This window comes from Symphodus melops (genome assembly GCF_947650265.1).
Source record: "Symphodus melops genome assembly, chromosome: 23".
NCBI lineage: Eukaryota > Metazoa > Chordata > Actinopteri > Labriformes > Labridae > Symphodus > Symphodus melops.
The window spans coordinates 10,537,486-10,560,483 of NC_136713.1; the positions used below are offsets into that span (position 1 = coordinate 10,537,486).

At 43.1% G+C, this 22,998-nt stretch overlaps 1 protein-coding gene across 2 annotated transcripts in view; it reads left to right on the top strand.

Moving 5' to 3' along the window:
- Positions 1-22,998, top strand: part of LOC306818475 (neural cell adhesion molecule 2-like) — a 363,832-nt gene that overhangs the window by 327,132 nt on the left and 13,702 nt on the right. For both annotated transcript variants that reach the window (XM_079336086.1, XM_079336087.1), the window contains 7 exons: positions 2,600-2,750; positions 4,676-4,863; positions 4,975-5,071; positions 6,346-6,519; positions 8,550-8,669; positions 9,637-9,758; positions 12,475-12,649. In XM_079336086.1, the coding sequence (XP_079192212.1) occupies positions 2,600-2,750; positions 4,676-4,863; positions 4,975-5,071; positions 6,346-6,519; positions 8,550-8,669; positions 9,637-9,758; positions 12,475-12,649 (1,027 nt within the window). The remainder of the gene's footprint in view (positions 1-2,599; positions 2,751-4,675; positions 4,864-4,974; positions 5,072-6,345; positions 6,520-8,549; positions 8,670-9,636; positions 9,759-12,474; positions 12,650-22,998) is intronic.

Below are 22,998 nucleotides of genomic sequence, written 5' to 3' on the forward strand. Positions count from 1 at the left end.
TCTTCTCCTCTTCTACCACCTCGCATCCACCCATTCCTCGACATTCCCATTCAACGCACGCCCTCCCGATCCCATTGACCGCAGCCCGCAGCAGCTGCACAAAGGCAGCAGAAAGAGCCTTTAAAACGCCGCCTCACCTCATTGGTTGACGCTGTTGCAACCGATAAGAGCAGAGATAAGCAATTCTAAACAGCATAATGTTTAAGCACTCTACAAGTGACAATATAAAGAGAGCGTGATTCAGAAGAGGGCTCCTCACGACCGAGGCTTATGAGGCTCAGACTCGTAATGAGTGTAAGCAGGAGGAGGCGACAGGAGGGCATTACAGGGGGATCTATGAAGAAGAGGTGCAGAATATTTACACATAACCACTGATATTTAAATATACAAAGAAGATTGACAAAGCTATTCATCCTAAATGATCTAAAGATTTACATATTTATGGATCTGTCACATATCCACAATGTTTACAGAGAGCATACAGGGACATCTGTTCCATCACAGATGCTTAAAATCACATCGACCACGCTTCAAGTCATCAGTCATGAGGATCACAGATTTGCCAATGCCAGCCCCTTTTTCACAGCCTCTGAGTGTGTGGTCGAGCAGTCATGACAATTACTGAGCGAATGACAAACAACAAACCCCTCCAAGAGCATTGTGGGGGTTCCTGAGTTCAACAGCTTCACTCTCTCTGCACTTATGTGTAATCCCTTTTATTAAGAACAAACTCAAACCCAATAATTTGAGCGTTATTCCACATCAACTGTGAGCCCTTGAGCTAAATAAAGTCTGGGTTTTTTTTCCGCTCTATGAAAGCCGTTTGTCTAAGTTGATTTCATTTCCTAATTAGCAGGCAGCAATAAAGAGAAAAGTTAGTTCAATGACTAAAGAGGTCCACAATCCTTTTTATTTTGACCATAAAAAGCTTCTGCAGCGCCCACTCTTTTCAAACATCCTGATAGTGTTCATAAAACATATCCATGTCAGCACCTAATAGGATCTTTTCACGGTGTGCACGAGTGTCTCTGATTATACAAGCCGCTCCATTTTCATGCTATTAGCAGTGATAGCGCTCTCATGATATGCTGCTGCTACATTTGATAGTCACGTATTTCTGTTTCCGGAGGCAGGGGTAGATAGATAGCTGTGTAATGCATGCCATGTGCTGTATGATGGGTACTTGTGTTGAAAAGACCTCTCCGACTCTATGAATAATAAGATGAACTCAAATCAATCTGTGTTTCCCACTCATGGTGCTGGTTAGCCTGCGGAGCGAGTCAACTTCTCTACCACACATTCCTCTAAATATGAACATGGATGCTTATCATGTGTCTTTAGGTTCTTTTTTTGTCCTGGACTGAATCTTTGTTTTTCTTCCATTGTCTGACGATAAGTCGGTCTTTATGCACTTGTTTTGTTCATGTTCATGTTTTCATGTAGAGATAGCTTTGGTTTCATTTTCAATTGTCTCCATGAAACACAACTTCAGCAGCGTGTGCCGTTCTTCCATCTGAAACAGGATAGAACCAATCACAAGACAGTAGGCGGGATGTTTGGAAGAACTTGATTGGATCGCATTTTAGTTGGTTGAAAAATTAAGAACAATCAAATATATTTGGTAGAAGTTAAACCTGGATAAAGTATTTTAATTCCATCAGATGTCAGACGCTTCTTGACCTTTCTGTAAAAACTAGATACAGTTTTAAATTCCACTACTTAAAACATAAAAAAAAAACACACACACACATGAAACACCCTCCTCTTAGTTGAAATATCACTCGTGTTTAGCAAATAATCATGAATCTATTTTATATTGAAAAAGGTTGAAGAACAGTCTTAGCTAATGTGTTTGGCCTTCACAACTTCTTCTGATCACAAAAACCCGTTCACAGTCTCCTGGCACTCAAACACGTCAGGAGCAGAACTTTATCTGGGTCACTCAGGTTATCTTTAAGGCTGCCGTCTGTGAATGTGTCTGCAACAAAGATGCTCCTTGGGTGTGTCTTTTCTCATTACGAGTGAACGTCGATTACTGGAATGATAGCCTCGTCTGCTGTAATTGACCCATTGCTTCAAATCGAAACCATCTGTCTTCATAGAGATGTAATGACCTTGTAATAAATCGACAGTTTATTGCGTTAACCCTGACTCCTGTTTGACAAGTGACGGTGGTCTGGTGGGGGATCAAAATGGATCGAGTGGCCGTCGTTACAAAGTTGGCCGAGAAACTTTCTCGACCTTTTCCCTGGAAAGTCTTTGTTTTGCAACCTTTATGTTTGTCCTCTAAACGTTTCTTCTGTTTTACATAATCACAAGCATCACCATCTATAATCTGTCTCCCCCAGGTCTGCGTGCTGTCCTGCATTCAGTGATTGTGTTTGGCTGGTGTTTGCTCATAATTTCACACAACAAACCTCTCATTAAGGGCAGGTACTGTGAGAAAATTATAGGGATGTAAATGCCAATTCTGTATCACCTGGAAGTTTCCATAAACAAACATCTGAAAAAGAATTTCTCTGGCCCGATTCAGAGAAATATGGATCTGTTTGTGGGATTTAGTGTCAGATCTTACAAAGAGGTTTTGCTGTGTCTGCAGAGCCAGGACGGGCGTTTCGAAGTCCGCGGTCGCCATGGAAAGTCGGTGCTGACCATCAGCGGCGTGCGGCTCGCAGACCTGGGTCGCTTTGACTGCGAGGCGCTGAGCAGGATCGGAGGTCATCAGAAGAGCATGTTCCTGGACATCGAGTGTGAGTGGTGTTTCCCGGCTCGTAAAGGTCCCGTCACACTCACGCAGCTGTTTCCATTTACCTGTTAATTAGGCCGCACACGCCGTCTCCAGGGGGCCAATCAGAGGAGTTTAATGGAAACACCTGTGTGGCTCTGCTACTGATGACTCAATAACATGCTGTACATTCATAATACACCACTTAATATATGGTAACACTGATCATTAAACAGAAGCTGACCTTCAGCTTAGCTCCTAGCGGAGTCTCTCTCCTGACCCTTCAGCATGAGATTATTACGATTTATTAACTGATTAGCATCTTATGAGCTCTTACATTTGAAAGAGTTGTCGACTACAGTCATGACATAAACAGATTGACCCATTATGATTTTGAATCCGTCAATATTAGAACTGTGTAAGTAAGCCAATGCCACACATTTGTCATTTTTGATGTGTCTGTCGTGTTGCGGGAGAAGGAAAACGATAAGTTGTGCAGATTTATCAGCGGCTGAAATGAAGACATCACATACTGAGAACTGTTCAACTGAAATAACCCCACCATCCCCTCCTCTCCCCTCCCTGCTCCTCTGTCTATTAGTGCCATCGGATCCGTAATGTGAAACACTTTTAGGCCGTCAAATCAGCCACTTTTCAGGAAGCACGTGATCGCCTGAAGTCTTCTTCGAGTTCAAAAGTTCAACCGTGCTCTTATAATTCTTTCCACACCGGCAGCTTTTCTTCCTCAAGATCATTACATTATAATAAACATTTCTCCTCACACAGCTTTAAGAAGGGTTAATTAGTGAGCGGATATCATGCATGGCCTTGGGTTTCAGCTCCCCTACTTCCTGACGAGTGTGCCCATCCCTCAGCGCTGCTTGTTTGGGATTATTTGGAGCGGGCGATCCCCTGCCTAATGAGCTCTGAAGCAAAGACCTCCATTTTGGCCCTGAAATGATTAGGTTCATTATGAGAGCGTCTGAATGAGACCGATGGAAAGACAATTTTCGTGTTAACAGAAGCATTTCCACCTTGAACAACAAACAAAGAGGGTAGAAAAACAAATCCATTCCCAGAGACAGTGAGGAGGGGAAACACGGATCGTGTATCTCTGTCATGTGGAAACCAATTTTCTCCTCCTGAGACTGAGGTGACTTTTTAGGTTCATGGATTTCCTTCAAAACCTGTTTTGCATACGTCTTGAAAAGTTGACATTTCTGGGGGAAGTTTAATGGCATCCTCCATGTCAAGAAAACAAATCACACATGCAGTCAGCCACTTTAAAACCAGGAGGCAAAGTTGCTGTCATTTCACTGTAAACTTGTTTTGCTGACAAGTTGCTGTGAGTCTCGACTCCCACTCTGCAGAGACACACACGGGCAGAGTGCGAGTGTGCCACCGAGCTAATGAACTCATTTACTAAGTCACTGCAGGCTGCGAGGGGATAACGCGTCCTCAGCTGTGACAGAGCGCCAGGCATCAATCTCTTTAATGGAATCCTGCAAGCGAGCATAAAACAACCATAATGCGTCTCTCCGGCTGAGCTGGGCTGACTGGGCCAAAAGAAATCCACACGCCGCCGTCCGCTGTGGCTCTTCGTTATTTTCCGGGGCAAATGCTGTTTACATCATTTGTTTTATTGCCCAGGGAGATGATCATAACAAAGGTCTCTTTTTCCCTCACCAGCATGACGTCAATCAATTGAGTTTAACGCTGCACTTAATAACACGCTTTCTCTGCTACCTTTGAGGATTTTTTCACGTTAAGCCTCAGCAAGTCTTTTTCATGTCTTTGATCATCCAGTGCCGCCTCACCTCTGAATCTTGGCTGACACAATTTCCAAACATGCCAGCAACGACTTTTAAAGCGGTTTCGCTTTTGTTTGAGCGCAAGAGCTGATTCACAGAGTAAATGAAGCCGGTGTCAGATTCATATTTGATGTTACAGATATACCAAAGTTCCTGACCAACCACACCATCTTCTACTCGTGGGAGGGCAACCCGGTGAACATCAGCTGTGACGTCATGTCCAACCCTCCCGCCACCATGCTGTGGAGGAGAGAACGCTTCACCATCTCTGCAGAGGGGACAGCCAACACGCGGGTCCACAGCGCAGAGGGCAAGTCTGTGCTGGAGGTGGGTAGAAGGCCTTTAGTCTGACAGGAACGTCACTCTTCTGGTTGGAGAGATAGAAGACTCATGTGTTTATTTTTTCTGTTCCTCTTGGCTTTTCTCTCCTGGTTGCAGGTCACTCCGATGTCCGACAGGGACTTTGGCCGCTACAACTGCACAGCCAGGAACAACATCGGAGTCCGATACCAGGAGTTTATTCTGGCACAAGCAGGTGAGTGAACAGATCTGTGTCGCCTTTACCTGAACTAATAAGATTGGTGACTTAGTATGAAGTCCCAAATGTGATGAGTCAGGGAACTGGCACCTTTTTCCAAATCGCTGCTCTCACAGTAACTCCAACCGTTCAACTTCTGTGTAACCCTCTACCTCCCTACTAACGCTAACAGCCTCATTTGCAATTCTCCCGAAAATAGATTCCTCTACAGCGCCAAGGCCCCTACTGAGCCTCGCCTAATCTCAAATAGTGCCAGCTGATTTACCATACCTCTCGCTATTTACTGAAGTACCCCCTAATTTACGGGGAGCTCAGGCTAATACACAATAGTGCAGTCCAATTATCTTTAGTGCAGATTGAATTGCTCTGGCTGAGGAGAAAAGTAGAGAGAAAAAGCTGACCTAATATGTAGTCTTGGAGGAAACAATGCGTTTGGGAAGTTGTTTTGACTCGAAGGATTCTACACAGAGACACACACTAAAGCAGTTGTTGAGGTTCGGGTCAGTAATGGAGTCTCAAGAGATGTGATCTCCACAGGAAGCCGCTCGGACACTGTCTTCAAAGTTCAAGACTGCGTGTGTAAAAACAGCAGAAATGATGATTTCAACCTTCAGAACAACATCCGGACACATCTGTTTTTTTTTGTTTTTTTTTACTGAAATCCAAGGATAGCTTTATGTTTCAGCTCAGGGAGGTTCAGGGATGTTAAATGTGTGAAATGATGATGTGCTGTTACAAAACTTATCATGACAATTCAGTTCTTCCCTTCTCTTTAGTTCCTCCTCTCTCTTCTTGTAAATCATGCTAAACATATGGCTGTTGTCATAGAAAGAAAAGAAGTCTTTTGTTGGCACAGAGGGTTTAAAGGATTTTTGGATGATACTGACACGCCATGTAATCAACAATGTGTGGCCACAACACGTAACTGCAACTTTCTACGCTGTAAACGTCCCTGATAAAAACTTTGTAAAGCAGATGCAGGTTAGCCAGGGATCGATGCATCCACTTTCAATAATGAGGGGCAATAAATCAATGGTGTGTGTAATACGTGAAATGAACTCAGCCTCGTGTTACCGGGTTCATTTCTCTCTTAGCGTCAACTTGAAGGAAGGAGCTGTCTATTGTTGACGTTGGCCTTGATTTTTTTTTTCCAACAGTCACTCAGGAGCAGTCCAGCTTTCATTTGTAAAAGTTGTGGGATTTTTAGATTAACGACAATAAAGTGGTTCCCTTGCACTCCGTGTTTGATATATTTTATTTTGTCCTACCAGATGTACCATCAAATCCATACTCAGTTCGTCTCTCAGCGGTCTCCCAGCGCTTAGCCACTGTGACCTTCATGAAGCCTGATTCGCACGGCGGCGTGCCCATCAGCTACTACCTGGTCCAGTACAAGGAGGTGGCCTCACAGGACTGGAGGGCCGTCAAGTCACACAGCGTACAGAGTGAGTGGTCTTTGCTAATATTTCATATGATGTACTCCTTGAATTTACAACAAGTGACACAGAAGAGCTACACACTGTTTGTTTCAGGGAATGAAGACTGATGTTTGATATTGGCCTCTGGGAGCAATGTAGGAGGCCTTTGGAGGTTTTATTGTCTCTGAATCTGCAACAAAGTTATCAAAGGAAAAAAAATCTCAGTTCAAATCCGACCTGTGGCTCCTGTCCTGCATGTCCGTCCTCACTCTCTGTCTTCTGTATTTCTGACTGTATCCACTGATCTACCTCGAAATAAAAGCCCCAAAATAAACCTTTAAAAACAAGAAAGAAGGAGGGATACGCAGTAAAACAGAAAAGGAGAAAACATCTGGACCAGTACTTCAAAAATAAATCTGGCTGTTTGGTTAATTACGACCCTTTCCCAAGATTCAAACAAATTATTAAAATTGTGAAACAGACTCATTACAAGCAGCTAAGTGCTCTCATCTAATCATAGAATCCACTTCAGACCTCCTCAGCAGAAGATCCTCACCAAATAAACCCTTCAACATAATGAGAAGCCTGGACTCGCTCCGTTCCAATGCTTTCGCCCAAATTGAAATGTCTGCTTATGGCCTGGAAAGTAAACCGGCACGGCTGTGAATAGCAAAAGTTGTTTTCAATTCCAAGACTAAAGAACAGCAAAAGCACCTATTACCATTTAAGTATTTAATTTGTACAGACTGACAAAAACAACTGCTTTCACTCAAGCTCATTGTGCTGCAGAGTGTGTGCTGCCTCTCTGCAGAGCGAAGGTTATGTAAATGGCGGGAGTAAGTAAAGGACAGAAATAGGATCTGTAATGTGCTCTGATAACGAACCTTCCTCTTTACTTTCATAGATGATGCGTTTTACAATGAGAAGCATCAGATTGTACACTGCCTTTAGTATCGCCATGCACGATGTTCTGAAAAGATTTCTTCTACCCCCTCTTTGAATACTATCAGCTTTCTGTGGGTTATTCTCCAGTCAAGAAACTTTCAAAGAGCATAAAGTTGTCTGTGTGCTACAACATGAGTATTTAGGGAGCAGTGAGAGGTGAGAGCAATGTCCACCGTGGTTGACTTTTAAAAGTGTTTCAAACATGTAAACTGGTCCTAATTATGTCAGAGATTTCAGCGACTGGACCTGCAGGTCTGAGAGGAGGGAGAGGGGCCTGTAATATATGGACACAGAATCAGGCTACAAGGGGAACTCGAGGTGACAATAAAGAAAATGTCTTTGTTGTCATCTGCCCAACCTGCGAGTTTTTCCATTTAAACATACTTAACCTTTAGTCTTAAAGAGATATTTGAACTATCCAGTATACTGACCTTTAAATAAATGCAACCTCTTTTCTCTTCTGAGGAGATTCTAAACAAAATCCTATTCAGCCTCAAGAGCCATGATGTGAGGACGTATGGTCTGCCTCGCAGTCCTTCCACTTCACTTGAACTCGAAAGGAATCAGTCAAAGTCATCCACAGCACGCTGGGAAAACCATTCCTCTGTAGACCTAACATGTGCCAGAGGATAATTATCACGTGGAACCTGAAAAGGTCCTCAGAAATAAGTCCAAAAGATGTAGCAAGTTCTTCAATTAAGTGTTTTAACCACAAGCACAATGTCAACTTTTTAATTGCCATCAGGAGAAATAAAGTCACAGCATGAAATGAAAGATCAGCATTTCTTACCAACACAAGTCTAAAAAAACTGAATAAGTGTGAGAACTGTTTAAATGTGAAACGTAGCGGTTCACAGGAAACAGGTTAATGATAGAGCTGGGGATCTTGCGACGTGCTACACGATGAAGTACTGCAATCAGACCTGTGAATGAGTTCTGAATGATCTGTCACTCATCAGGATGGTGTGGTAGACGTTTTAATAAATTTGGCTTTTTAGAGAAACGCTGCTTCTAATTCCTGCAATATTTCAGAGTCATCCACTGGAAACCCTCCCTTTGTGGTCTCCTACTTTCATCATCTACATAACCTCTGCTCCTGTCTCCCTCTGCAGCGACGGTGGTGCTGACAGGACTCGAGCCCAACACGACGTACGAGGTCCGAGTGGCAGCTGTCAACGGGAAGGGTCAGGGAGAGTTCAGCCACATGGAGTCCTTCCAGACGTTACCCATCCGTAAGTCCCCGAGTCGCCTTCAAAGCTCCAGTGAGGAGTTTTGAGCTGGTTAGAAAAATGTACGGAAATACACTCTGATGCCTCTGAATGAGTTACAACACAAGTGTACAGGATGAAAGCTAACCTAAAAGGGATTTTTAGATTTATTTTGAAAGCCACTTACATATGCTTCGAGTCATAATCCCTTTAACTCATCACTGCATTTTCGTTGCTTCAATTCAACTGGTTAAACTGGTGATTGTTGCTGCTTTTATGGATTACACATACGCTGGGGTAAGCATCAAGTGCAAACCTTGATGTATGAAGATGGCAAGTCTTTGAAAATGGGCCAGTGAGGGCGGATAAAACAGCTATCAAAGAGTATTTGCGTTGATAGAAGCAAACATTTTCAGAACCTATTGGAGGCTCCTCTCTGAAATAAGACCGATTTGCCATCTCGCAGAGCTCGTGCGTGCTTATGTTTGACTGTTATGGCCTCCTCATATTTCACTGATATGAATCCAGATTATTAGAGCTCGGAATAGATCCTGTCAAATTTGTGTCCTGAGGTAAAAGTGCAGCGTTAAAAGTTATATACTGCAGGGCTTTTATGATAAGCATTTTATTTATTCTGGCAGTCTGGCTCAGCGGCATCGCAGTAAATCCAGGTGAGGCTATCGCGAAAAATACTTTTATATGCTCCTCCTGAGGATGAATGCTTTCTAGAAGTCCTAATTAGCAAAAATACACAGAATAATAAGAACCTGCAGTCAACATTAGTTACAGCTGGGCAGTGGGAGCCACCTCGGAATATGAATTTAATTCAGCTTTAAAGCTCTCTCTCCTTGTTCTACGTCCTTATCTCATATCTCACAATGGCACCTGCTGCCCTCCTTTGGAACAAACAAAACACACACACTCACACAGACAGACAAAGGATATATTGTTTTGCATCTCTGCTGAAACCTCCTCTTCGTATCTCCCTCAGGAGAGCCAAGTCCGCCGGCGGTCCACGGGCAGAGAGGGATGGGGAAGGCGTATAGACTGGGGTTGGTCAAGCAGGACGACGGAGGGATGCCCATCGTGGAATACATCGTCAAGTACAAGACTGTGAGTAACACTGAGGCTGCTGTTCTCGGATTACACTGTCATCTCGTCTGGATTATTGAATCTGAGTCATGAAACGGCAGGAAATATAAGAACATTCAAGGATGATAATAATTAGTTTGACAACCTTTGACAGTCCATGTTCACATCATTTTTCCCCTGAAACTCTTTGAAGTTGCATATTTGAACCTAAAAGTCTGAAGCGGACACAGTCTGAAGTCAGTTACCTGGGAGCTTCAGTTTGAGGAGCAAAAGACAGAAATGGATTCACAGGGTAGTGTTTCTGTTTTTTGAAGGTGAGACACTGTAGAGAGGATCAAAAACTCTCAGGGCGTTATCGCTGTTTTAGAATCAGCAAAGGGTAAGTAACATGTGTTCAAGGTCTGCACAAAAAGTATGTACATGGACGAAAATAAGATACTGATGAATTATATATTCTAAGTGAAGTGTGACTATTACTGGGCCAGATGTTGTTTAGCATACAGTAGCTCATAGCTCTCTCCCATCAGTGTGTGAATGTGTGATAAAGAGAGCGTTTTGAATTGTGTAAAGGATAGAAAAGCTCTTTATACACACATCCTGTTGTTGTCTTCTTATCCACTTCACCCCTTGAAGGATTCTTTTTCTTTTTCCCAAAAACATCAGACCTCTGACCCAAATTTCTCCCGCTCTGTAACTTATTAAAACGAGGACTGCACAATTGTGGGAGGGTGTTTATTTTTTTCATTCTGTGCATGTAATGTATACATGCACAGAATGAGTGTGTGTGTGTGTGTGTGTGTGTGTGTGTGTGTGTGTGTGTGTGTGTGTGTGTGTGTGTGTGTGTGCGCGCGCGTGCGTGTGCGTGTGTGTGTGTGTGCGCATGTATTTATGTCTCCCATAAAAGACACCAAAATAGCTCGGAACCACACATTGTGGTTGTCACAATAGCGACACAGGAAGTGGCACCTCCTCGTGGTCGAGTGTGCACGACTCACCAGCCTGATAGGTTCCCACCCGCCGAGCTGAGTGGCTGCGTTGGTGGCAAAATGAATAATGTTCTGCTTGAAAATGTCTATTTTTCTCTCCTTATGTCACCGACAATTCAGGATTTAAATGAGAGAACACACAAAGCGCTCAGAACGCAGTCATCCATTGAAGTAGTTGATTTTGTGTGAGTGTGTGTAAAATTAAAAAAAAGCAGCTTAAACTCACAAGATAAGGCGAGCGGCTGAGATGAGGCCAGGAAGCAGAATAGATGGCACTCTTACAAAGACTCTCGACGGGGCTAAGTGGATTTGGGTTGGTCCAAATCTCCTTTCTGCCCAGTGCTAGTGTGTCCAAGCAGGCGTTTGTGTGCCTCACTAAGAGAGGGACAGCGATTTAAAATAATGCTGCTGCAGATGAAGACGCACGCCGTGGAAAGGAGAGTCCAAGAGTCTCAGCAAAGAACTCTGGATGTGTGCCGGGAAGCAAAGGAGGATGCTTCACAGCCTGCTGATCTTCTGACCTCAGCAGACACAGAAGCTCTTCCAAAAAAGTTGGCATGACTTTGCCTGTTTGGTTTTTAAAGCCCGGTTTGAAGCCTTCATTTTTTGGCCTTTGCCATTTTGGCCGTATTTGGGCCGCCGGTTGGATAGACTCTGTGGTGCTTCTGTCCTAGTTGCCAGGTTGTAATAGTTGCAACTTTTCAACCATCCCTAAAGCATAGCTTGATTTATTGTCTCATTTACACCAATAAGCTTCATAATCAACAACATGAAAAGCCAGTGGGGATCATATTTATCTCTATGAAGAGATATTTGCACTGTTGCAGAGACGGGATATTCTCTGTTATGCTGTTCTCAGGGAAACATTTAGTGTGGTTATGTGGAAAGAAAAAGTAGTCAAATGCCTCATCTGAAGTACAAAAACCAGCTGATCAACCAGCAGATGATCAGTCCACCAGCATTTCACCGACACATCTGTATCAACATTATTCAGTCATTTTTGCAACAAGGGGAGTCGCCCCTGCTTGCCATTTAAAGTTGAAGGCACCTTGGTTTTCTTCTGAAACATGAGCCTAAACAACATATTATATTCAGGCTGTGATCTGAAATGAAGGACTGAAGAGTGTACTCCATTGGGACAGACATAGACTAGAAGATGCACACACACAAACACACAGTCAGACAAATGTTACTTACGTCTGTGATCTGCATGTTGACTACTCGAGCGTAGTCTTTGGTCTAAAATTGGTAAGGACTGAAATAAAGATCGGAACACGTTCTCCGATTCGTTTGGCGTCCTCTCAGCGCAGAGCTGGCAGCCTGACTCTTCAGTTTCCCTCCTTTTGTTTTCAGTCATCTCAAGGGGACGAGGGAGAGAAAGTTGTGAAAAGAGAGGGATGATGTAAGGAAGGGGAAAAAAAAGAAAAAGAGGCCACAAAGGAACAGAAAGGTATCAGAGAACTTGTGTGAACTTGAGTAGAAACAGAGGATTACCCTTTCTTTTATACAAGTGCAGCTGCGTGGGCGTTTCACAACTGCAACTCCAATTCTGATTGCGGTAACCCTCCGAATCCCCAGATTAAACACACAAAGCTGTTGTTTATCACGAAACACAACAAAACCTCTGCTCTGCTTTGATGCTCGCAGACGGAAATGAAATGTAGCGCATCGTTTAAAGGTATTTAATCAAGTGTATGAGGCCTGTTTTTTACTTTCCTCTCTCCTGCCTTCCTTTGTTTCTGTCCTCTCAGGATAAAGAGGAGCAGTGGATGACCAAGTTGGTACCAGGAGCGAATGATTTTGCGATGCTGCAGCCGCTGCAGTGGAACACCAGATACGAAGTGGAAATCACTGCACGCAACGTCAAGGGCTTGTCGGAGCCGACCTTCTATCAGTTCTTCATGCCGCAGAAACCCGACATTACAGGTAAAGGCATGACAAAAGGAACCTCCTTTTAGGCACACGTGATACTTCTCAATGGTTTTGAATGCCTTTTGAAAGCCTACAGAGAATACTCTCTGAACGTGTTGTGTTTAGCTCGCCGATAGAATTGACGATAACAAACGCAAGAGAGCGAGATGTACGGGTGGAGATAGAGCGAGCCTCGGAGCGCTGCAGCAGGCCTCACAGCTGAGCTGCTGCTGTGGCTGGAGGAATTGTGCTTCTCCCGCAGCACATTTCTCTCTTTGTGATTGTTGGACAGCATTTCATTCTAAGAGCTGAAGTGAGGCACGTGCCGATCTGGAAGCGTTTCGGATATGAATCACTGAAAAGATTCTTTGGACACACGGGGATGTCTGCAGGAAATAGGAAGACACTAACAACTGCGGCAAAACACAAACAGAATTATGGCAGCACAGGCCAAGCTTTCTTAACCAGATCAAGCTCCCCATTTCCCATAATGCAACTCAATAAAGTCTCCCACTATCAGGGCTTCTATTTCAAAACTTCCCCAGAAGCCACAGGGATGTAATCAAGTTTCATAAGGATGAATTGGCACTCACATCCTGTCCTTAATTTCTACTCAACCTTATTGAAACGTGTAAAGCCTCTGTGCCGTATTTACAAAGCCTCCGAAGTATTAAGAGTTTCTCCGAGTGACCAAATTCTAATACAATTCTTTTCATCAGGACATTTTCCTAAGAATTTCCCCTCAAAGTTCAGACTAAATCCTTGAAAAGATGAAAGTTATTTACACAGAGTGTCGTCGCCCTTTAAAGAGCTCGTGAGGTGTAAAACAGTGAGGAGGACTTCTAACAGCAGGAGGACTTCTCAAGCTGAGGAGAAAACAGAAACCTGTTCTCCAAACACGACATGAAGAATATGTTCGACTCATATTATCACACAGATAATCATTTCAAAGTTCATAATTACACACAATGTCCGACTAGAATCTATGTTTAACTTTCTATATGTTTGTATTAACCAATCAAAGGTTCTGAAAAATGTTGTTAATTTTTGTTTTGTTTTTTGAATACGGGCCCTGGGAAAAAACAAAAACCTTGTCATGCACTCCCTCTATCATCACGTTATGACGATGAATCTGCTTCAGCGGTAGAGTTATTTTTGTTTTCAATAAAAATTGCAGCTCAGTGTGCAGATGTGTGATGTCATTTGAGCAGCTGCTGCATGTAGAGACTATAAACATTGACTTTTTGTAACCTTATCGGTCTGCATTGAGCTCGTGTTTCACCTCTCCGTGTCTTCTTTTAATGCCAAGCAGGATTAGTTTTTAGCTTGTAGAGCAAAATGTGATTCTTTGAAAAGTGTGCAACTAGGATTTGTTCCACAGTCAGGCCTTCTTTCACCTATTTATGTCATTCTGAAGATCGAAGTAATTAGTACTTTCTTCTCATCACAAAGTGTTGAAGGTGGAGCCACACCCTCCTGTCTCAGTGTTTACATCCACTTCATTCATTCACATCTGTTCATGTCGAATCACAACCATCCAAGAAATCCAACCTGACAGAAAAACACCCTCAGGCTGGGGTTCTCTACCTTAAATATCTTCCTCTTCTTCTTCTTCTTCCTTTTCATCCTTTGATTTTCCCGTGGTGCTGCTTTGCCATTCTGCACCAGGCTGCAGGGCAGACAGAGTGCTACTGCATGAGTAGTCAAGCTCATAGCCGAGCTCATTGAAAGAGAAACACGGCGACGATCGCATAAGCTCCTACACAAACAGACATCTTTCTCAGCCCGCGCTCTGTAGTCCTGAGGTCGAGGTTATGTTTCTGCCACATCCTAATCATGTTTGTTTGTGTGCTGCTGCTAGCGGGGCTCTGTCTATGCCCACTTTACCAGGCTGTGCTACCCGGTCCTCCAGGCCGACATGCAAATGCACACTACGAGCCGAAAAGCAAAAAAAGAGGCTTTGAAGTGCGTCACATGTATCGCTGTTCACTTTGAAGCTCAAACTCTCACACACACACACACACACACACACACACACACACACACACACACACAAATGTACAGACGTGCACTGCTGGAATGAAAATGATCTGTTCATTTCCACCCCGCAGACCTCGCAGTCACGAAAGTCATGAAAACCAAAAAAATCGAAGAAAAGAAGGCTGCTACTCCTCTCCCTGCCCTTTAACACATCCATTTGTGCTGTTTGCCTCTGTCATTACCGCACGGGCTAAATGGTGTGTGAGTGTGTGCGTTGATTTTAAAAATAGAAACCAAGAACAGGCACAACAGCAGGCTGAAGGCGGGTCACTTCGACTGGCTGTCCTCTCTAGTTAGCAAAGAACGGCGCATGGTGGGAAAGTGCCAGCGGGAGAGGGAGTGGGGGACACGAGGGGTTAAAAAGCACTTTTTCTCTTCAGGTGTTTATTTGAAGAGGAGAAACACCTCGAGCTTTGAGCTGAAGATTACAATAAAAGAGCGCACAGTGGAAAGAGAGAGCAGGAATCTCACCTGAGAACTCTCACATACTCCCTACAAATCTCCCTTTTGGAAATCAGTGACCTAATTCAGCAATTTACACCACAATAATTACAGTTCATGTTTGATTCTCAGGCATCAATCTGTCTATGTTTTTTAAGTCAAAATAATATGAGTTGTTTGTATATCCTGAAAAGTCAGCAGGCTAAAGAGATGAGTAACTCACACTTTATCCTTCACTAACATTAAGAGTTACAGTGTCACATGACCCCCGTCAAATTTCAGACAAAATAGCAACCAATGTAGAGAAGAGGTGGAAACATCACGGCTTTCTCTCGCACCCTTGTGAAGGTTTGTGAAGGTTTTACAGAACACAGTACTATCACTTTTTAATTAGAGAAAAAGTCCAAATTAGGCACAATAGAGGCACCATGCGAGATTCTGGTTTCTGCTTGTGTTGAGCTTTGTTGTGGCTGCTGTATTTTTCTTGGCTCTCTTCTTTGCTTTCAGTCAGACGCCATAAAAAGCCTTGATTGAAACAGGCATCATAGATATAGTCTGAGGAGCGCTGCAGTAATCTCATCAAAGCACATGAAAAGAAGATAATCTGGAAGCTTCTCTCCTCCTCTCCTCTCCTCCTCTCTTCTCCTCTCCTCTCCTCCTCCTCTCCTCTCCTCCTCTCTTCTCCTCTCCTCTCCTCCTCTCTTCTCCTCTCCTCTCCTCCTCCTCTCCTCCTCTCCTCTCCTCCTCCTCTCCTCCTTTCCTCTCCTCCTCTACCCTTTTCCTTTTCTCTCCTCTCCTCCTCCTCTACTCCTCCTTTTCTCTCCTCCTCTCCTCCTCTCGTTTCCTCTCCTTTTCTCTCTTCCTCGCCTCCTCCCCTCCTCTCCTCCTTTCCTCTCCTCTCCGCCTCTTCTCCTCCTCCTTTTCTCTCCTCCTCTCCTTTTCTCTCTTCCTCGCCTCCTCTCCTCCTTCCTTTCCTCTCCTCCTCTCATGAGCTTGAGTGAAACTTTTCCTGGAAGTGTTGCCAGCAAATCAAAATGTGGAAAAGGTATTTTATAGCTGTCCATTACATTAATCAGAGGGATCATAAATTTTCAGAATGAAAGCCATCATTTTTAAAGCAGTGTCATAAAAAATATGCATGACAATCAGCTGGTTGGTTTATAGTTCAAAGAGGCTACTCATCAGCTATCCAGGCTCTCTGAGGTCAAACCTTTTGATCTGATTGTTTTGATTCTGAATTCATTTCATAGATTTTTCATTAAAGGTGCCGCTGAATTCATTCCCTCCAGCTTTATGCAGGTGCATTAAGATTGAAAAAGAAGCCAAACTGACACTCACAGCTTAGTATTCACACAGGAAAATGAACATTTCTTAAGGGTGAAAGAGTTCTGAAAGCACAAGGTCTAATAACGTTAGCTGAGGACAGTAAACACACTTTGAAGTCTCTGCTTTTTCAGAATCAGTGTGATTCCAGGTGAAGTGGCGCTATGTGTTGAATGTAATGAGTTCAAGTACAACTGAATCTGAGACACTGACGCACCAAAGACCAAGAGCAGAGATATGATTTAAACTGCAATATGAAATAAAGAAGGGGAGCATATTGGAGGAACCACAGGGATGCTACTTTAAACATCAGTGTAATCCAAAAAGCTGCGTCTCCTTTTTAAGAGCGGTTCTGTGAACAAAGTACTGCAGTCCTTCACGACGTGAAACAAGATGAGCCGTGATGTTTACACGTTTACTCACTCATTTATTTATTGGACGGATGTAATCCTGTTGAGATGAAAGGATTGTGTTTCACAGGGAGCATATGTACCATCACACAATATCATTATCAACTGTGTCAACATTTCAGCATTAGCCGACAGCAGACATCCTGCTGAGAAAGAGAGAGGCAGCAGCAACACAAGTCATGCAGCCAGCTTGTGATGATATTAGTCCTGGCTTTGATGAACACTTTTATATATATCCTAATAAATGTCCTGGAAATAAACCCGATTTCATCTCCTCAAGAAAACATAACGCATGTTCAAGAAAACTGAGTGTAATAGTTCTGATCTGAATCCTGACATTAACAGACTGATTCAGTTCTTTTCTGAGAATAATATCAACGCTCTGACAGTTGGACAGACCTACATCGCTTCACGAACAGATTTTTTCTGAATTTATTTGACTATGTATGGCCACCCTTATCATTTGTACTTCACATGAAAATCCATGAACTCTGAGATTCTGAATGTTTCACAAGAGCAGCAGCCCTTGTTGTCTATCAGTCTTGTAGTCTACAGTCTATCTTTGTACCAAACCTCCTTCACCGTTAGCACACAGATGTGATTGGCAGGGTGAGCAGCGGGTCGTCAGGTAATCTGCCTCAACGTAGAGGGGATGACATGCATTGCAGACTTGATCCATCTCTAAAAGTTGAAACCGAATGGACGAACTGCAAGTTGTAAAGAGCAACTCTTAGAGTTAAACGTGTATTTTGTTCAAGTTAAAATATAAATTTGACTTCAAAGATGCAGGTAGAGACAGTTAAAATAAGTTTGTGACCTGAGGCAGAAACGGCTTGAAAAAGAAGACCACATTTCGTTTGAGTCTTTTGAGTCTTATCCTAAGTTCGCAGTAATTTCCCATGGTCTTTCATTCCCTCTATCTCGACTCTTGAGTGCACTTGAGTTGCATCAGAGCTTCTTCCTCTTTAGAAGCAGACACAAAGGAAAGACTCACCCCAGTCCTTCAAACTAGGCAGGATTTAATGATTGTTAAATTCTCCGAGGGCCTGCTCAGAAAAACTTTGCCTTCAACTCTCCAAAGTGAGCGCTCGGGGAGAATCCTCACTCACATCCTCAAATGATTATGTTTATCCTCCCCGCAGATTAGCACCTGCTCCCTTCCCAATCAATGAATGGCCGCTAGGTCATCATTAATCGAGTCACTTCCTTGCAGATCAAATCGGGGAACAGTCGATCAGGCCTAATGACTTTGTATTGTCAAAGTAAGATGTGTATGAATGGCTTCAGGTGCCTCACAGGCAGTTAGATCTCAAGCAATCAAATAAAATGGCTAATGTGCCTATACATCAACAAGTAATCAGAAGACGTCAGCGGAAAGGGTTAATAGAGCAGGGAAATAAGAAGTAATGATCACTGTGTTTCAAGAATTGGTGTTTGTTAAAACTGAAGTCACAGAACACTTAGTTATTTGCAAGAAGTGCCAGGAGATACGGCTGGAACCCTTCGTGTGGTCGTCAATGGTCGCCACTGTGTGAGGAGCAGGTAAACAAATCTTCTCTTTAAAATAACCAGGCTGCTTTTTACTCCCACACACTCTGAGTTTATTCGAAACATTGGTCCGGCAGTACGTTGGACCGTCTTTGTTTGGGCACTTGGGACATTAGATACAGATTAAATGTGATGTGATACAGAGTATTCACTGACCTCCAGGTTCTTTCACGCAGGTTTTTTTTTTTTCTAGTATTCAATTGTTCAATTTAAAACAGTTTAGGCAGAACAAGGCATGCACAAGCAAATGTTAGGCATGAGCAGTGTTCGAGAGTAGTTTAACGTCTTTTAAGGAAGCGTGTGTGACCTTTTGATCCAGTAGGTGTCGCTCTTGAGCACAAGAATGAAACCAAAACAAGCTGTTGTTCCTCCTCCAGCCCCTCGTTTCATGAATACAAAACTCAATTAATAAATGATGATGCTGGTCGAGAGGATGAGCAGCCCACAATATTGAACATCACGTCGAATGATAGAAACAACAATCATTGCTTCTTTGACAGGAATTTCTCAAACTGAAGTCAAAGTCATCTGTAGTGTGAGCCGTACCCAGCACTGCCTCATAATATCCGACACAAAGTCAATTTGATGCTTTATTGTCCACAGTCCAGAGTACAGAGGCAAAGGCTGTGCCAAACACAATATTGCTCTGACTGTCAGTGGGTGTTTCTGCTTGACTGACCTCCAGCAGCAGCATGAAATGGACAATGATGCATTTTTACAGCTACAGACGCACGACAAACAGGAAGTGAAGTACACTCTGGGTGTTTCTGAATATGTGGTTTATGAGGACACGTTTGACATTGATAAACAATGGATTAACTACAAACATTATTGGGGATAATATGTATGAATATGAATTAATACTCAACACTGAAAATGAGTAGACTCTAAGCCTCATCCGACGCCTCTTTCAAGATGAGCTCAGTGGATCGAACGCTAGAAGTCGTAATCACCTACACTTGAAATATCTCATTAACACAGCAACAAACAGGCAGAGTGGAGCACAAAGGGAGGGGTCGTCACGACAACAAGTTTCATGAATCACTGAATGAAACATGCTTCGGAGGCTCACCGTCCAGCCGTCCCGTAACTGGACAAAACAACGCAGTGACGTCCACATCGTCTCCATAGTTAGGGCCAACTCACAGTCCAGTCTTCACAATAAAAGCACCAAATTACGTCTTTGTTTCAGTACTTTTTATTCAATCTTTGAAACATGCCATTCAACATACAATCTCTTCATCTGATTTTTTTCTTTTTGGCTGAACAAAAAGGAAGAGAACAAAAACAACATTGAAGAAAAAGCCAAAACAATGTATGTGCAATTCTTTAGATGAAGCCCTATTTGGTGGCCTTTCCAAACGTTCAAAATATTTCTATTAAACTCGACATTTTCACACGAGACTGAAGCAGAGATATGGCATCTGAAGTTTCACTTTTACTCTGTTACAGTAGCACACATTTATTTTAGTCTAGATAAGGTTAAGAAAATGTCCGATGGAGTTTAGGTCCAGTGTGTAGCCTTAGCCCTTACATCTCTGCACACACTCTGACCTGAGAGCGAATACAGGAGACTGAATTTCTCAGCTAAACTTCCCTATTACATCAGCCGGCGTGCAGGTGATCCCTCATTACAAAACAAGAGAAACATCGACCTCTTTTCTATAACAGACCCTCCTACAGGATTGACCCCATTATTTCAAATCATGTTGAGATTATAAATCAGCTGGAGCCACCGTGACCACATCGTTATTTGTTCCAGATACTCTTAATAACAAAAAAAACTTAGATCATATTGACCGTGTCTCATGAACAACGTGTGGATAATCTTCTCTTTGAGTTCTGTCGTTTTTTATTTCATCATAATGTTCCACTTAACTGTCTGAAGACACCTTGGCTGCTAACTTGAGAGCAGTTTGACTCATGGCCACTCACTTGTTTGGCTGCGTTTCTACTCTGTTTGATACATTTAAAGTTAAGCTGCTTGTCATGCCTTAATTCCCTCCACAGAGATCGGAGCCGCTTCTTGTTCCTCGCTCACAGAACAAAAAAAACCATCTCAGGCTAAAGGTAGATACGACTTTATTGGAGCGTTTCCTCCCACACTTTGAAGTCTTGTGTACTGTTTGTTCGCAAAGTCAGGAGACACCAGAGAAGCAGCCTTGATCCTTCCACTTAGAAAACAAAAGCGTACTTCATTTAAAGAAACGCTGCTGGGATGTACTTGGTTGCTGCAGTGATTTTAGTTTCATTCTTATGAAGCAGCTTTTCAACACGATACTGAACTGTGTTAGCACGACTGTAAGAAGATGAGGAGACACAGAAGAGATGGTTTTTGTTTGTTTTTCATCCCTGGATTTAAAAATGTATAATTAGCCATACTTTAAAGAGGATATTAAAAAAACATTATTTTGACGTCTTCTTTTGAAAAGGTTAAAAAAACATGTGAAATGTCCATCAGGTTGTAATGCACCTGTTGCATGTTATAGTTTCTGAGTACCACTGAGACTCTGATGTTTTCCTCCTCTGAAGAAGCAGACTTCTAAATTTGGGATTGAATCAAATAAATGACGAGAAAGTGGTAACAAGTAAACAAGCATGTACTGTTCAAACCCAACCTCAAACTGTCAAGCTGCTGCTAAGCACTTTAGAGCCTTTCTGCTTATCGGATGAAAGTCTGATGTTCATGGATTTCACTTTTCAGACTGAAGAGTTTCGGCTGGCGCCCTCCCAAAAAGTGACACTTTGATCAAATAGGATTTTCAGTGGAAATAGTCAGTGGGCCGTGCTTTATATGAACAACATAACTTTTTCTGGCTTTCAGTGTTGATGTTTGATGCTTTAATGTTTTTATATTGAAAGTCAGAAGAGCAGCTGTGATTCTATAAAACAATCATTCTGCTTTAAATGATCACAAGTGCTCGATGTTTCCAGTGTAACGCATGTATAAAACAGACGGGCGCTTTGTGTGATGAAAAATGTAAATATTGATATGAAAGCTCAAGGGCACCGCAGCCTTATGAAAGGAGATGCCTTAACAAACGGATTAGTGTTCCCGCTTTCTTCTGGAATATGTGGATGCTTCAGGGGAGCTCGAGAAGTGTTGTTTACCGCCTCTGAATCCGCCGCTTCAGCAGCCAAATTAACTCAGATGAACTTTGAGAAGGTGAGATACAAAACAGTAGCCTGTGGCGCTGGGAAAATATTGATCCAGTCTCCATGTTTCAAATCCCACATCCCCGGAATCACGACGACGCAAAGTGTTTTAATTGGAATTCCTTTTGCCAGAAGGGTTCTTTCTCTGTCTGTCTCTCTGCGCTTTGATTCGCTGCCAGTCTCCTTGTCTGCAGTCTCCGCTCCGAGTTGAGAACAAAGTCACCGACAGGAGAGCCATTGAAGTCGTGACACGCAGTGACGACTTCCAATGTGGAGCATTTGGAACTCTTTGTGTTGTTTTGGCTCGGCGCTGCAGCACACTGGATTTGAAGTGAAACAGGGAGTTTGAGGTTAAAGTGTGGAGTTTTTCAGCCGCACCAAGGAAACGACGCAGGAATGGCGTTGATTTGAAGGGGCTGTGACACTAAAATCAGGATAGATTACCCCATGACAGTCATAGTGAGGGGCTGCAGAAAGAGAGCTCCACCTGGGGAACTGATGAGATGATGTGGAGGTTGTGTTTCCAAGACATGGACACTTTTCGGTTCCAGGGTTTTTAGAGCGGCTCCATACAAGGGTCAAGGTATCTTAGCCTCCACTGAACTGATTTTTAGTTTCAACATGTCTTTGGCAACTTTATGGAAATGCATTACTTGACACACTGAGGTATCCCTTTAACCTGTTCAAGGCAGAATAAGTAGGCATGCAGGATGCTGCTTCTGCAGAAAGCCTTCTTCCACTGCCTCGGCTTTACAGATTTTTTATTATTGTATCGAGTTTCTTCTGCATGGCTGGATTTTTTTTATCGTGAACCTTTCAAACTTTCTTGACTGCCTCCTGACTTGTGCTCTGCTTTATACAAAGCAACGACAGGCTGAGAAAAGTGAGGTTTCTTTATTTTGATTTTCCTATGTGCTCTTGCTTCAGAATGAGAAACTGCTTGCTAGAAATGATGCTGACATCTTTTAGTGGGTTACACTTTCTCGAATCCTGGAGCTCTTTGCTTTCAGTTTGACAGAGTTTAGTGAAGACTGAGTTGGATAACTTCCATCCAGACTCACTCAAATGTGTTTAAAATCAAGCAAACTCATCTTTCTGTCAGGCATGTAGGCGGGAATGTGAAACCCCGATTCGAGGCTGGTAACTTCTGCGTTGGGCTCACAATGACTTTCTGTTTTGCCACACAGGAGAGAGAAGGCTCTGGCAGTGAGCCCTCCCAACTCCCGAGAGATTTCCTTTTTTTCAAACTTGGAGCTGCCAGACCTCCTCACTCGGCTGCCCTCTTATTGCTTACACCTTCATATTAATGCCAGATCCATCGTTTTAACTCACAGGCTACTGAACACCAATATGAGAGCATCTTTAAGTAGGAAAGTTTGCTCGCTCTCACTCTCCCCTCACTGATTACTCCTGGAAATGTGTGACCTCCAGCTGTCAGCTGTGATC